Below are 15947 nucleotides of genomic sequence, written 5' to 3' on the forward strand. Positions count from 1 at the left end.
GAGATGCCAGAGTTTTGTACCTGGGACCCCTGAGGGTGTGCCTGCTCCCTTGGGTTCCACAACGGAAGAAAGGTGGGAGTGGGGGTGCAAATGTACAGTGGTACCTCGCAAGACGAAATTAATTTGTTCTGCGAGTCGCTTTGTACAGCAAAAATTTCATCTTGCAAAGCGCAGTTTAGCATTTACCCGGTCTACCCATTTAATTAATGCGTTCCTATTATTCTTGCGCAGTGCGGCCATAGGAAACTTCGTCTTGCGAGACGCTTCGTGCAACGCAAAACGCTTTAGTCTTGCGAGTTTTTCGTTGCACGAGGCATCATTCGTCTTGCGGGGTACCACTGTAATAAAAAAAATAGCGTAAAAATAGGCAAGGAGAGAAAGCCGATGCCTGCAGACCTTCCAGGAAGAGCAATGCTGCTTTCAGTTGGATATTTTTGTGCATGATGTATTTGAATAGCAAAGTCATGCTCCAAATGTGCAGCCCTTTGGGAGCTAAAATAGCACCACCCGCAAGGGGAAGTGTCAGCAGATAGGGGGGGGGAATCCAAGGTATCCAGAAGTACATGAAATCTTTTTGTGGGGGGGACCGAGACCACCAGAGCCTGAGCGTTCATCTTGGAATGCTGGCTGACTGTTGTGGAAGAGGACATGTGGAGGGGAAATGGAACTGACTGTCTGAAACTCCTGACCAGGAGCACTCCGCATGATAACATTTTTTTTGCAGTTCCCTTTTGCACATCCAACTTCTGAGCTTCCTCTTGTTATAGTCCAGGGGTCAGCAAACTTTTTCAGCAGGGGGGGCGGTCCACTGTCCCTCAGACCTTGTGGGGGGGGGCTGGACTATATTTTGGGGGAGGGGGGGAAATGAACGAATTATTATGCCCACAAATAAAAGCACACATGCTACTCATGTGAAAACACCAAGCAGGCCCCACAAATAACCCAGATGTGCATTTTAAATAAAAGGACACATTCTACTCATGTAGAAACACGCTGATTCCCGGACTGTCCGCGGGCCGGATTTAGAAGGTGATTGGCCCAGATCTGGCCCCCAGGCCTTAGTTTGCCTACCCAGGGGTGGCCTACCCAGGGGTGGCCAACTTCCAAGAGACTGCAATCTGCTCACAGAGTTAAAAACTGGGAGTGATCTACCCCCTTTTGGAGGGGGGGGGTTCAGGTCAAAGTTGTTGTGCTTTTTTTAGGAAGGAGGAAGGCCCATGTTGGAAGGGGGGGGTTCCATGTAAAAGTTGATGAGCTTCTTTAGGGAAGAGGAAAGCAACCTTGAACTTTTTTTTAGGAAGGAAAGCCCTGTCTTTGGAGGTTCGGGTCATTTTAGGGGTGCAGGGCAAAGATGTTGAGCTTTTTTAGGGGAGCCAAAGTTTTTTAGCTTCTTTGGTGGGAGCCACTGATCTACCGGTGATCTACCACAGATGTCCAGTGATCTACTGGTAGATCACGATCTACCTGTTGGACATGCCTGTCTATCAAAACAGCGGCGCCAGCCTTTTTATGGGTTGACCGAATAAATGTAGCTGGCTGCAGACCACCACCTTGTGTGTATGATAGCTCTGCTGGTTAAAGAGTGGTGAAGAGGACGCCAAGGTTGCATATTTGATCCCCATACGGGACAGCTGCATATTCCTGCACTGTGGGGGGGGGTGGGCTTACAGTGATCCTCAGGGTCCCTTCCAACTCTGATTCTATGCCTGCTTCTGAGTATCTTCGGCACATGTAGTAAAGCAGCAGCATTGAGCTCAGTGCATGACAGTTGATGCAACGAGCAGACAAAATAGAAAGTTGTCTGCCGAAACCCTCAGCAATTTCCAAGTGCTCCATGGTGAGGGGGGGGGGGACACGGAATTTGGGGACCACCAGAGCAAAGTGTTTTATTATATATTTTTATCTCGCCCTCCCAAGAAGCTCAGTGTTACTTATGTATATTTTTGTAATTGGTTTCATGCTTGTATAAAAGCCACAGTGGAAATTAAGCAGTACGTTAATTAGTTAATATTATTATTCATGGAGGTCCTCCCCACTGCCCCTTAACCTCAGAGAACAACCTTTACAACCTGAGTCTCTCCTGTGTTAATCCACGACTCTTGTCTAGAGAGCCAATGTGGTGTAGTGGTTAAGAGCGGTAGACTCGTAATCTGGGGAACCGGGTTCGTGTCTCCACTCCTCCACCTGCAGCTGCTGGGTGACCTTGGGCTAGTCACACTTCTTTGAAGTCTCTCAGCCCCACTCACCTCACAGAGTGTTTGTTGTGGGGGAGGAAGGGAAAGGAGAATGTTAGCCGCTTTGAGACTCCTTCAGGTAGTTATAAAGTGGGATATCAAATCCAAACTACTCCTCCTCCTCCTCTTCTTCTTCTTCTTGGACTGCCTTTCCATATGAACCTACCCGGACCCCGAGATCTACAGTGGCTCCCCTTTTGTGGCATGCTGTCTCCAAAGAGGCTCACCTGGTGGCTTGCTTATACACCTTTAGGTGCCAGGCAAAACTGTTTCTCTTTAAACCAGGCCTTTGGCTGATTGACATCCAATGCACTTTTAAAATGTGTTGTGGGAGGGGAGATTATTGGATTGTTCTTGTTTTTATTCTGTACTTTTATGTTTTTATTTTGTGACTTTATCTTATGAACCACCCTGAGACCTGCGGGTATAGGCTGGTATACAAACAACAACAACAACAACAACTCATGCCCAATTAACTGGAGGATACCAACTGGATCTCTGCGGCATCAAGGTAACATTTTCAGCTCTTTTGATCCCTGCGAAGCCTGATAACGGAGCGTCTCATCCCCCACAAGCCCACATGCAAAGCACCAGGACTCTGTACCACACCATCTTGAACACTTTCGGAACTTAGTAAGTAAAAAATGATACCTTAACCCACCTCCCCTCCAGATGTTTCCTGCAATGCAGGTGGAGTCTAAAAGTGCATGACACTTTGTGGCTTGGGTTGCGTGTGTTTTAATTTTTCCCACCCCGGCACCAAACCAACCTTCTCTGCACTAGTTGCTTAACATGGCCCCATTCCCCGCCTTGTTTGGATGGATTTGGGCCTAGTTTCTAGTTGTTAAAACCAAGCAATAAAGCCTTCTCTGGACTCTGCCATTCCTCCTTCATCCACAGGCCCTCTTATCAAAATTCGACCTCTCCACCCCTTCTTACAGAATTTCCCTAAACATGTGAAATTGCCACATGTCTGTCTAAACTGGCTGGGACTAACCACATTCTCTTGCAACTGAACTACAGTATACAACTCGCCTTTACTTAAGATACTTGCAGCAGAAGTGTAAGCAGGGAAAAGGGTCGCTCTCTTCTGCTTAGAATAGTTAGATTTCTAAACTGTAACAGCTCCATCCTATGCAACTTCACCTCTTCTTAAGTCATTTAAGTGTAAACTCAGTGAAGCTGCAACGTAAAAAATAAAGACTTTGCAAGATATTTTTCTGTGTGGTCAAACCAAAGATAAAGAGCAGGAAGAAATGCTGCGTTTTATTTAATTGTCCTGAATACCTGGAGACACCAAGGTTGGCAGATGCTCTGCTGAAGGCCCAGTTCTTGTTTCAGGGTATAATCTAAGCCCCAATTGAGGAGTTCTTAAAAAACCCAAACCAATCTAGGAGGTTGCCAGGAGGACACAAGGACAATTGCTGCCACATCAAGCAAGAGCCACATATTTTCATTCCAAGGATTATGGCTTCTCATTCCCCTTTCCCACAATTATGCATTGCCAGAAGCTTTTCTCTGCCTGCTGCAGGCTGTTACCGGTAGTTGTTTATCCTGCATTAGGCTTTTCTCCACTGATTTGGATGCCAAGAGAGGGTCTTTGCCCTCCAGGTTAAAGATACAAAATGGAAAAGCAACAGGAGCGCCCCATAAACTGTGGCCAACAGTTTCAAAATAAAGCTTGCCAGGTGCTTCATCATATGACTGGCAGGCTGCGCACCTTACACAGAACCTCAGTGCAGCTCCCAGGTGTGTGCAGACGTGCATTCATACTAGAGACCAAATGCAGGGGCTTCTCATCCCACCAGCTGCTGATCTTGGAGCCTGAAACCAATAGAGTTGGAAGTGACCCCAAAGGTCCTCTAGTCCAGCCCCACAACCCTGACATCAAGCTATTGACCTGAGGATACAACAACATTACCCTGTTGTGTCTTTTGTAAACTGCCACGTGAGCAGGCCGGCTTTCCAACCTTCCCGAGAGCCGTCGCTGAGAGGCAGGGAATGCATTAAATAAAACGGACCCCCCCCCTGTCGAAATGACTCCAAGGTGCTCTCCCGCGCGCGAGGAAGGCAGGCAATCCAGAGGCTTTGCAGCTGCCTCCTTGTGCCTTGCGCCACAACCCCTTCCCAAGCCCCCTTTTCTCTCCTCTTCTCTGCTCTCCCCTCCCTCTGCTCTCCCTTCTTCGGGCCGGAGGAGCAAAAAAAAAAAAAAAAAAAAGCAACGTGGAGAGCGCGCGCGCGCCCTTGTTCCCTGCCGTCGCTGCGCAGCCGCCGCTCCCACGCGCCGAGAGGCCCGCTGCCTTGTGGGGGTAAGGGGGCAAGGAACCGACGGGAGGCTGCAAGAGAGCCGACGGGACGGAGATGTGGGTGCGGAGTGGCGTCGGGGAGCGCCTTGCAATAGGGAGGAGCCCCTTTTCCACCGTAGGAGGGGACGGTCGAAGGGGGGCAGGAAGAGATGCCGGGGGTGGGATGGCTTCCTCAGGCCTCGCCTTTTGCAGTCGCGCGCCGCGTCTGCAACAGGAGCCGACGAGGAGCTATTTGCAAGCAAGCTTAGCAAACCGACCCCGCTGCACCGCCGGCCTTGGCTGCCTTTCTCTCTCTCTCTCTCTCTCTCTCTCTCTCTCTCTCTGTGTGTGTGTGTGTGTGTGTGTGCGCGCGCGTGTGGCACGTTTGCATTTCCGTGGCTTGCTATGGGCATGCGCGGCGACCGAGGGCTTTTTTTGGGGGGGGGGTTAGCCTCCAGTTGTGGGGCCGGAGGGCGCACAGGTGTTTAGGGCTGCCGGGTCGCCGCCTTGCGCAGGTCCATCTAGCGCAGTATTGACTGCACTGGCTGGCAGCGGCTCTCCAGGGTCTCCCGGGCGCGAGGGGTGCCCTCTCCCCCCCAGCCTGCTTGAACTCGGGATCTTCTGCGCTGCAAAGCGGATGCTTCGCCGCTGAGAGTGCGCGGTTGTGCACGGTTGCCAGCGGGTTGCAACTGGGTGATTCTGCTTTAAGATTGCACCTTCGGTAAGGCATTTCATCAGCAGCCCCGAAAACCAAGTTGCTGGAAATCACGCGAGGGGAAAGAGTGCTCTTCTTGTGCTCTGCTCCTGCTCTCTGTTTGGCCACTGTGAGAACAGGATGATGCTGTCCTAGATTCCTCTGATGCTTCTGCAACCCTCTGCTTTCACTGGAGAAGAGGGGAGGGGGAACACTTTTAAGGGTTGTAGCCAACTCAGTTGAAACTGTAATGCAGTGGTGTCCAAACTTTTTTTCAAAGAGGGCCAGATTTGATGAAGTGAAGGGCCGTGGGGGTCAACCAAAGGGCCAACCAAAGTTGAGCTTTTTTTAAGATTGAAGATGTTGAGCTTTTTTGGGGGGGGGGTTGGAGTTGTCGAGCTTTTAGGATTGAAGTTGTTGAGGTGTTTTTTTTAGGATTTTACCCTAGGAAATACAGTAAACTGCCACAAGGGCCGGATTAAACCAACTGGCAATGCATGGGTAGGCAGATCCGGCCCAATCACCTAAATCCGGCCCGCAGATGGTCCAGGAATCAGCGTGTTTTTACATGAGTAGAATGTGTGCTTTTATTTAAAATGCATCTCTGGGTTATTTGTGGGGCATAGGAATTCGTTCATATTTACCCCCCCAAAAATATAGTCCCCCCCCCAAAAGGTCTGAGGGACGGTGGACTGGCCCCCTGCTGAAAAAGTTTGCTGACCCCTGCTGTAATGCAGCCTTTGGCCGACCTGGACCTGATGGGAGCTGTAGTCCAAAACCTCTGGAAGGCACAAGGTTGGCAAAGGCTGGTTTAATGTCTCAGGCATTTTGAAGCCTCGTATTTTTGATATTGTTGTTTTAAGTCTTTTGTGGTTTTGGTGGTTTGAATCATATTAGTATTAACAAAAAAAAATACAGGCAGAAATAGCAAGTATTCTGGATTGTCCTTGCTCAGTAGTGAGGAATGATGGGAGTTGTAGTTCCTGCTACACTGAAATGGGCATGCCTTCTCAGGCAGGGTGGGCAGAAGGTAGATGGAAATCTGCAGATAGATGTCTGTCTGTTTTGCAGTAAACCTGCAAGGGCTTCTGATCCCCTGATGTCTTGCAATAGCAACAGCTATTCCACCTAAACTAGACGGGTGAAATGAAGAGAGTTTGGGGGAATCGAGAGTGTGTGTGTGTGAAAGGACTGTGATCTTAATTCAGTTCTTGCACTGGAAACGAAATCCTATGTTCAGAACATGCTCTTTAATTTTAACTGCATGACCTATGGTAGCTCAGTCAGCAGAGCATGACACTCTTAATATCAGGGTTGTGGGTTCGAGTCCCATCTAGGGCAAAACATTCCTGCATTGCAGGGGTGTGTGGAGTAATTAACCCTTGTGGCTCCTTCCTTCTTTTGCAGCTGACTCCAGCAGGTAGATCTTGGGATTTTAGTAAAAAAACAAAACAGAGTTAAGATCTCACAAGCCTGAAGCCTGAACACCCATAAGAGCTCGTTTTGTCCTGCAGAAACACTATGGAGACTGCCAGCCACAGCCTGATCCTTCTGCAGCAGCTGAACATGCAACGGGAATTTGGCTTTCTCTGTGACTGCACTGTGGCAATAGGAGACGTCTACTTCAAAGCTCACCGAGCTGTTCTGGCTGCCTTCTCAAACTATTTTAAGATGATATTCATTCACCAGACAAGGTAAGGCAGTGCATGTCTTTTGGGACATTGCCACTGCAATCACAAACTTGTTTTCTGGGAAGAGGAGGCTTTCAGGACTTCCACAATATCTCCCTCACATACATAGACTTCCCAGCATTTGACTACAGTACCTGGAATGTTTGTGGTTCATGGGAATTGCAAAGGGGAGAAGCGAAGAAGCTGATTTTAATATTATAGCTGCCTCCAACGATAGTAAAGGTAAAGGTAAAGGGACCCCTGACCATTAGGTCCAGTCGTGACCGACTCTGGGGTTGCACACTCATCTCGCATTATTGGCCGAGGTAGCCGGCATATAGCTTCCAGGTCATGTGGCTAGCATGACAAAGCCACTTCTGGCGAACCAGAGCAGCGCACGGAAACGCTGTTTACCTTCCCGCTGTAGCGGTTCCTATTTATCTACTTGCATTGTGACGTGCTTTCGAACTGCTAGGTTGGCAGGAGCTGGGACCGAGCAACGGGAGCTCACCCCGTCACAGGGATTCGAACCACTGACCTTCTGCATGGCATAATCAGAATTGTAGAGTTGGAAGGGACCCTAAAGGTCATCACGTCCAATCTCACGTATATGACAGGCGGCCATCCAACCTCTTCTTTAAAAACTCCAAGGAAGGGAGAGTCCACCCTCTTGTGTGGGAGCCTGTTCCGCCACTGTCAAACAGCTCTTACCCTCAGAAAATTCTTCCTGGTGTTTAATCACAATCTCCTTCCTTGTAACTTGAATCCTTTGGTTCAGGTCCTACCCTCCAGAGCAGGAGAAAACAAGCTTGCTCCATCCTCCATGTGACAGCCCTTCAGGTAGTTGAAGACGGTGGTCCTATCTCTTCTCAGTCTACTGTTTAGCAGGCTAAACATACCCAGTTCCTCATAAGGCTTGGTTTCCAGACCTTTGATCACATTGCTGACTCTCCTCTCTACATGTTCCAGCTTGTCAACATCTTCCTTAAATTCTGGTGCCCAGACCTGGACGCAGCATTCCATGTGTGTTCTGACCAAGGCAGAATAGAGTAGTACCATTACTTCCCTTGATCTGGACCCTAGACTTCTGTTGATGCAGCCTAGGATAGTGTCAAGGGATTGTTGCGGCTACTCTCGAGTAAAGACGCTTCAGTCCGATCTGTCTTTTAAGGTTTTATTGTGCATATTATTTACAGTGCAGAGATAGCAGAAAACATGACCTCCTAGTCACTCGCAGAATCCGGCAATGGCACCCTTCTGCTTCGGGGCAAGCATTATAGCTTGGGGACCCTGAAACGCTGCCCCCTAAACCTGTGTTTGGGTGTGCGCCTCAATTAAGGCGCCAGAAGCGGCTGCGCTCCCTCTTCCAGCTGTTGGCTAGGGCAGTGCAGGGGCTCTGATACATCGCTGAGCCCTCCTTCCTCCACTAGATGGCTGGGGCGGTGCAAGGGCTCGGATGCCTCACTGAGCCCTCCCTCCATTCCGCTCCATTCCTCATTCCCTCCGCCTGACCCGCTGCTACCGCTGTCACTGGGCGAACTGCTGGTCAGGATGACGGGGGGGGGGGGAGGGAGGCTCCCTGTAAGGAATCCCCCTGACACCCGCCTTTCACTCCCCTTCAGGAATCTCAAAGCGGCTAACACTCTCCTTTCCCTTCCTCCCCCACAACAAACACTCTGTGAGGTGAGTGAGGCTGAGAGACTTTAGAGAAGTGTGACTAGCCCAAGGTCACCCAGCAGCTGCATGTGGAGGAGCGGGGAAGCAAACCTGGTTCACCAGATTATGAGTCCACCGCTCTTAACCACTACACTCTCTGTTGCCCTCTGTTGTAGGGAGTCCCCTTGACAAATAGCTTTAGCTTTTTTGCTGCTGTTGACTCATATGAAGCTTGTGTTCTACCATGTACTGCTAGTAAACCCGGTTCCCCCCATCCTATATTCGTGCATCTGGTTCTTCCTGCCGAAGTGCAAACCCTTACATATGTCAGGAGCTCAGATAAAAGGAAACATTATCTAAGATGGACAGGATACTTAAAAAAGGAAAGAAAAAAATACTTGTTTTTGTTCAGTATGCAACATTTATGCTTATCCTGCTCTACATTCATTGATTGTCTTAAAAACAAATTGAGTCCCCCCCCCCTTTAAACACTGCCCAATCCAAATCCAAGTCTTTACAGCCTAGCCCATAGCCGTTGTCAGCCATAAATAGCCTGATTAAAAAGCCAGTTAGTGTGTCAGAAGAAGAGCCTGCTGAATCAGGCCTGTGGCCAGCATCCTGTTTTCAGTGCGGCCAACCAGATGAGTGTCTGCATCCATCACTAAGTTTGCTGTAGATTGTCAGAAAAGAACTTGATCCTAGAGACCAGAAGGTGCACCCGTATTTTTAGATTTTTAATTCATTAGAAAAGGAAGTAAAATACAGATTAAGAAATTGGGACAGACATTGCCTCAAATATGAAAGGGAAGAAGAAGAGAGAAATGTGTTAGACCGCATCCAAAAATGTCACCTCTCAAAATTTATACATATTCAGCTTCTTGTTATTCTAAAGACAATCAATTGTGGGGTATTTTTTAGTTGTAAAGCCAAGAAAGAAATGAATACAGTGGTACCTCGGTTTGAGACCGCAATCCGTTCCGCAGAGGCGGTCACTCGCTGAAGCGGTCGCTCGCCGAAGGCATGCTTCTGCGCGTGCACGAAGCACTGATAGAGTGCTTCTGTGCATGCACGAGCTGCGCAGATCATGTCTGCGCATCCGATGCCGCAGAACCCGGATGTAAACACTTTTTGCGGCGGTCGCTCGCCAAAGTGGTCGCAAAACCGAGGTTTGACTATAACATAAATAAATGAAGAATAACTCCTTCTTAGGAGAAACCACAGTATAATTCCCCTTCCATAAATTTCTGCATGCTGTTGGTTTATTCAGAAGCACAGTATGTTATGACCTCTGGCTGTTCCTCAAGGGTAGGAGCAGTCTGGTTTAAATCCTGGTATTGGCTTACGATTGCCTGAACATTTACATTATCCTCAGTACTGCCTTGTGAATGGTCACTGTACTTAATGTACATGCATTCTCAGCTTCAGTATAATTGACAGCTTGTATATATATATTTTTAAATTTCATTCCCCTCATTGCTCGCACATTTTTTTTTTGCGCCCATGTGTATATAAAAATGTCAACTTGGGATAGCACTTCATACTTCTATGCAGTGGACTAAAATCCACAAAAGCTTATGTCACAGTGAATGTGTTGGTCTTTAAACTTCTGCTGGATTCTTCGTTGTTATGTTTGTCTTCACTCTGAATGGCAGCGCTGCAATCTGCTTCCCTAACGTTCCTCTTTTGTTTCAAGCAGCGACTGCATAAAGATCCAGCCAACAGATATCCAACCCGACATATTCAGCTACTTGCTGCATATCATGTACACTGGCAAAGGACCCAAACAAATAGTCAACCAGACCCGGCTGGAGGAAGGCATCCATTTCCTGCATGCCGACTACCTTTCCCGCATGGCAGTCGAGATGAACCAGACACTCTCGCCGGAGTCCGTGCAGTCTTCGAACCTGTACGGCATCCAAATCTCCACCACGCACAAATCCGTCAAGGAAAGCCTCCAGGCGAAGGAAAGTTTGACGAGCCTCGGGAGCAGAACCGCCGGCCAAAGCGACCACCCCCAGCTGCAGCTCTCTTTGGCTATTGGGCTCGACGACGGCTCTTTGGACCAGCAGCTTTCTCGTCCTTCCCTCCCGGCGGCTGTGAAGCCGGCAGGCGAGCTTCCAAACCCTCCCGTGACTATAAAACAGGAGAAGAGCGACCCGGAACAAGTGGTGTCTCAGAGCCACACCTCATCATCCTCCCCGGATGTCAGCGGCCCGGCCTTTTCTAGGACGAACCTCAAGGTCCATTTATGCCAGTACTGCGGGGAGCACTTCGAATCCCGGAGCAATTTGCGCGAACACCTCTTCACACATGTCTCGGGGTCGCTGCCGTTTGGGGTGCCGGCCTCGATCCTGGAAAGCAGCGACCTGGGCCAGCTGCAGCCCCTGCATGAGAACAACGAGGCTGCGGAAACCCACCGGCTCGGCTCCTTCCTCCGGAAAGAGGACGAGCGCCGCTTGGAGCATCCCACTCACGGCAGCTTGGAGCCTCTGCCCATCGGCCAGCTGTCTCTCGTTTCCAAGGATTCTGAGCCTGTGGAACTGAACTGCAACTTTTCCTTTTCGCGGAAGAGGAAGGTCAGCTGCGCGGTCTGCGGCCACAAGTTCCTGCGGAAGAGCCAGCTGCTTGAGCACATGTACACCCACAAAGGCAAACACTTCAAATTGGGCCGGTGCCAGAGGCTTGGCGGCTCAGCAGCCCCTAAATTTCAGCTGCTCAGCAGCAGCTGGACTCCGGTGAAGAGCACCACTGTCTCGCAAGCTCACATGGATTCGCAAAACGCGCCGGATCCTGACCTCTCCCAAGAGAGTATTGACACCATACTAGTTGAATAGCTCCTTCCCTTTTTCCTGTGTGCGTTTTTTGCCTGTGAATTCCTGCGCTCCTTTCACCGTCTCTTTCATTGTCGCTGAAGGTGTTCTCTGTTGTCTTGCGAAATAGGAATCGGCAGACTGAAAGCCCTCTTCTGGGTTGTCTCATGGGCTCGGTTGTACGACTTTCTCACACTGCTCCAGTAACATATGCACTGGGGAGAACCACGTGGGAGGGGCAGTTGACATGGCTGTGCATTGCTGCAAAATGCAAACTAATTTGAGTGCACTCCCACACCACAATTCACGAGAGATGTCAGAGGTAGGTACAGATAAGAATGAGCTTCAAAGGAACAATCAGACATGCTTATAGTGCCCCTTCCAAGTGTTTTCTTTTGCAAGCAGGACTTACTGTCAGAGCTGATTCTTGCTGTCAGCAAGCCCTGCTTTGCCCATTTGCAGGAGAGGTTTGAATGCAAACCACGCCTGCAGATGAACTTCAAAGAGGCTCTACAACAGGGTTTCCCCAAACTTGGATCTCCAGCAGTTTTTGGACTACAACTCACATCATCCCTAGCAAGCAGGTCAGGGAAGTTGGGAATTGTAGTCCAAAAACAGCCGGAGGCCCAAGTTTGGGAAACTGCTCTGTGATGTGCCCCTTTGACAGTGGTTATCTGGCAATGTCCCTCCAGTGGATCCTACATGCCCTGGACTAGATTTCAGACCCAGGAAATACCCCTTTCAGGGACCAAGGAAAACAGCTAGCTGGGCCAGAGATCTCAATTTCATATGTTCACATAACACATTTTATGCTAACCCCAGCATTCTTGCTGATGGAATATTCTGTAGAGTTTGTTACATAGGGCTATCGCCAGTGGATAAAAAGAGTAACATAAGGTGGCCAGGAGCAGTCGTGTGCCCTGAAGCCACTTTCGAGGGCTGCAGCTAGATTGAGTTCCCGTGAGCCTGAAAGATTCAGCCGCAGTTAAGGCTGCCCCTGCTGCATCTCTGCAGGCTTCCCCGTTCTGGCCTCGTGCTCTTCCAAAGACCTTCCACCTGGGAGGCCGATTTTGTGGCACCTGCTATCCAGGTGTGTTTGGATAGTTCAACCTGCAATGCGGGAGATGGTCACAAGACTGCCCAGCCTCGGGGGAAGCCTCTAGTCTCCTCTCTGGACGAGTTGCTGTCCACGAGGCTTGTCTCAAATCAGTGACACTGCAAAAACACATAGAATTGGTCCCTCTGGGGAACTTTTTGGAGACAGCAAAGGAAGTGATGAGCAAGATCAGGGGTAAAAGTAGGCAGAGCAATGGATAGATGCAGGCTACAGCCCACCCACTCCAAAATCATGACTCTATACACTCACAGAGGTGCAGAATCCTGCATTTGTCCCTCTAGGCCTGAGGTTCTCCCAACACTGCTTGGAAAAATCTTTTCACATGTAAGTGATGCGTTCCTCCATTTCAGGAGAAAAAGGCGCACGTTTGTCAATTTTCGGAAGTTCGGGAAGCACTTCAAAATCATGTAGTTCTAGGCAGATAGATGCCTTAGGAACGACAAGGCTATTCAGGAATTTTTTGCCCAATGTGGGGCTCGAACCCACAACCCTGAGGATTTTCGGGGGTTGGACTAGATGACCCTTATGGTCCTTTCCAACTCTTAGGATTCCTTGATTCTATCCCAGCCCTACAAGTTTTCCAGTTTAGCCAGAAAGGGGCATGGAACCTTACCAGCAGATCCAATAAAAAGCTCTGCCCTTGCTAGGTTTAGATAGTCTGTGTGATTTTTTAAATTTCCTCATACTATTTCATATTAGTTGGTGACCCATTTCTTTGGATTTAACATTGCCTAAGATAGATTTCTTCCCCGTTACAGAACAACCTCTAGATTCTCTCAACTGTTTGCTCCCAAAGACTCCCAGCCCATTTAAGTTATTCGCTCATTTTTATTTTTTTACAAAAAATTAAGAAATTAAACCAAAATCTCCTGAACCTCCCATCGGCTTGTGCTTTCTATTTTCCTGTAGAAAAATTCTGATCACGCGGTGGGTTTGCCCAGAGCATTGGAGATAGGGCTGCTGGTCCTTTTAGTAGGTTATTTGGTCCAAAAGCAGCTTCCAGATTTTCACCATAAAACCACACTTGAAAGTGATTGACTGTATCGGACCAAAGGCCTGGCGTATGTAGCAAAGCAGGGGGTGTGTTAGGAAGGGGCATAGCTCTGGATTTGGCCCTGGTTTCTATGGGAATGCAAAAGTTCTCACCTCCAGTTTTTGTCCTCTTGTCAGATTTATTATGTGTCAGAACTTGGTCAACCAGCAGGTGGCAGCAAAGGCGCAAACAATGTTCTTTTCTCAAATCAAAATGTGAACTTGCAAAGTTGTAAACTCTACTAAAAGGCCTTTTGTTATTCCACGCCCCCTCCATGCCTCCCACTGTTCTTCTGCAACAATTCTCTGACACGCAAGGTGAGTCACCCAGATTTATGAGGGAATTTTAAACACATGTCAGAAGAGCATGAAGAGGAGGCGGGAAAGAGAAGATTTTTTAAAAGATGTGTTTTTTATTGAAGGTGGGAAAAACTTAAAAGCTTTTCTTTTGGACTGTAATGGCAAGGAAATGCAGTCATGAATTCTGAGCGCTCTCTTCCTGCTGGATTCTTTTTGATAACCCCTCCCAAAACGTGTGTCTTGTTTTCCTTTCCCCACCTCATCCCTTCTTCCTTTTGTGCTGTCACTTTTAGGCAGTGGCACTTTTAGGGCAGAGAGGTCCACGGCTCCACTCAGCAGAATGAGCAGACGGGTCCCCCAACACAACAGGGCTAGCTCACCACATTTTGAAGCAAGTAATACACATTGCCCTCTTTAGAAGATTCATTATCTCCAGAGTCCCAGATTATTGCAACCCTTTCCTTCCCACTGGAGGGCAGAGTAAAAATACTTAAATATGCAAGTGCAAATTCACATCTGACTTATTTCAGATCAGGGTGCAATTGGAAAAGGAAAGCAAGCAAAACGAATGGACATTTTCACTTGCTGATCAGAGATTCTTGCTGCAAATTCCCTAGTTCTCTACTTATGTTGTGCTCCCCGCAATTTAGGGATGGCGCTGTGGTCTAAACTACTGAGCCTAGGGCTTGCCCATCAGAAGGTCGGCGGTTCGAATCCCCGCGACGGGGTGAGCTCCCATTGCTTGGTCCCAGCTCCTGCCAACCTAGCAGTTCAAAAGCACGTCAAAGTGCAAGTAGATAAATAGGGATCGCTACAGCGGGAAGGTGGAAGGGACCCAGGTGGCGCTGTGGTTAAACCACTGAGCCTAGGGCTTGCTGATCAGAAGGTCAGCGGTTCGAATCCCTGTGACGGGGTGAGCTCCCGTTGCTTGGTCCCAGCTCCTGCCAACCTAGCAGTTCGAAAGCACGTCAAAATGCAAGTAGATAAATAGGAACCGCTACAGCGGGAAGGTAAACGGCGTTTCCATGTGCTGCTCTGGTTTGCCAGAAGCGGCTTTGTCATGCTGGCCACATGACCTGGAAGCTATACGCCGGCTCCCTCGGCCAATAATGCGAGATGAGCGCGCAACCCCAGAGTCGGTCACGACTGGACCTGATGGTCAGGGGTCCCTTTACCTTTACAGCGGGAAGGTAAATGGTGTTTGTGTGCTGCTCCTGTTCGCCAAAAGCGGCTTTGTCATACTGGCCACATGACCTGGAAGCTATACGCCGGCTCCCTCGGCCAATAATGTGAGATGAGCGCCGCAACCCCAGAGTCGGTCACAAATGGACCTAAGGTGAGGGGTCCCTTTACCTTTACCTTGCAATTTATTTGTAGGGATGTTCATGACCGGAAAAAAGAGCACCCAAAGAGGCGTATTGTGAAACTCAAAAATAGCACCGCCAAAAAATAGCAAGGGAGTGTCCTAAAGTAATCAAAACCAAAGCAAATTGAACGAAACGAGAAGCCATTGACCCACACAAAATTAACCCAAACGGATTGTTTTAGATTAGCCGATTCTCCTGCATACATATAACTGAAAGGAAGGTTTCCTGTGATGGAGCCCAGCTGTACAGGATCCCTAGACAACAATAATATCACCTGCTAAGGACAGGAGGCAAGGTGTCTATATTGGTTTCAAGCAGCTTATTCTCTGAAAGCAAATGTTTCCTTATGTCTGATTTCCATCATTCTCTGCAGTTTCTCCAGGCTTCTTTCAATGGTGCCTCGTTTTTTCTTTCTGCAGTTCTCTTTTGTGTTAGCACAATGAAAGTGGAAAGGCAAGGAATAGCTTGTTTCATTGTTTAGCTCCTTTTCTTTTGTATTATTTTGTGTGCGCACCTGTGAGCTTCTTCTCTCCTGCATATTTTGTCACCTTTGTACGGGACAAAAGCTGTAAGGGAAAAAGGGGGGAGGTCGATGCACGCCGTGTGGTATGTGAAATACATCAATTTATCTCAAATATAAATTGTTCATCGCCAGCAGCAGAAAGGGGCCGAGTGTGTGGATCTGCCACCCTATCTTACCCAAGAGCAAACCCTGGTCATAAAACTTGAGTTGACATGCACAGGATCGCACCGAAGACCAAACCTCTTTAAAGGAAGGGAAG

General features: G+C 48.7%; 1 protein-coding gene across 13 annotated transcripts; it reads left to right on the forward strand.

Annotated features, from left to right (window-relative positions):
- The first annotated feature begins 4450 nt into the window (after positions 1-4450).
- Positions 4451-13345, forward strand: ZBTB25 (zinc finger and BTB domain containing 25). 13 transcript variants are annotated; one of them, XM_088673845.1, is made up of 3 exons: positions 4451-4543; positions 6728-6907; positions 10233-13345. In XM_088673845.1, the coding sequence occupies exons 2-3, from the start codon at positions 6735-6737 to the stop codon at positions 11371-11373; spliced, it is 1314 nt and encodes a 437-aa protein (XP_088529971.1). In that variant the 5' UTR covers positions 4451-4543; positions 6728-6734; the 3' UTR covers positions 11374-13345. The 13 variants fall into 13 exon arrangements, with proteins under 13 accessions (XP_088529971.1, XP_060127434.1, XP_088529987.1 ...); XM_060271451.2 differs by having other exon boundaries at positions 10236-13345; XM_088673861.1 differs by having other exon boundaries at positions 4496-4543; positions 6621-6907; positions 10236-13345.
- Positions 13346-15947: the final 2602 nt, after the last annotated feature.

The sequence above is a fragment of the Zootoca vivipara genome, chromosome 1 (assembly GCF_965207765.1).
Source record: "Zootoca vivipara chromosome 1, rZooViv2.hap1.1, whole genome shotgun sequence".
Classification (NCBI taxonomy): domain Eukaryota; kingdom Metazoa; phylum Chordata; class Lepidosauria; order Squamata; family Lacertidae; genus Zootoca; species Zootoca vivipara.

Bases quoted from the DNA above. Each gene is read 5' to 3' on its own strand.
- ZBTB25 (XM_088673845.1), top strand. From the start codon at position 6,735: ATGGAGACTGCCAGCCACAGCCTGATCCTTCTGCAGCAGCTGAACATG. The intron at 6,908-10,232 runs GTAAGGCAGTGC...TTTTGTTTCAAG, and splicing joins ATATTCATTCACCAGACAAG to CAGCGACTGCATAAAGATCC.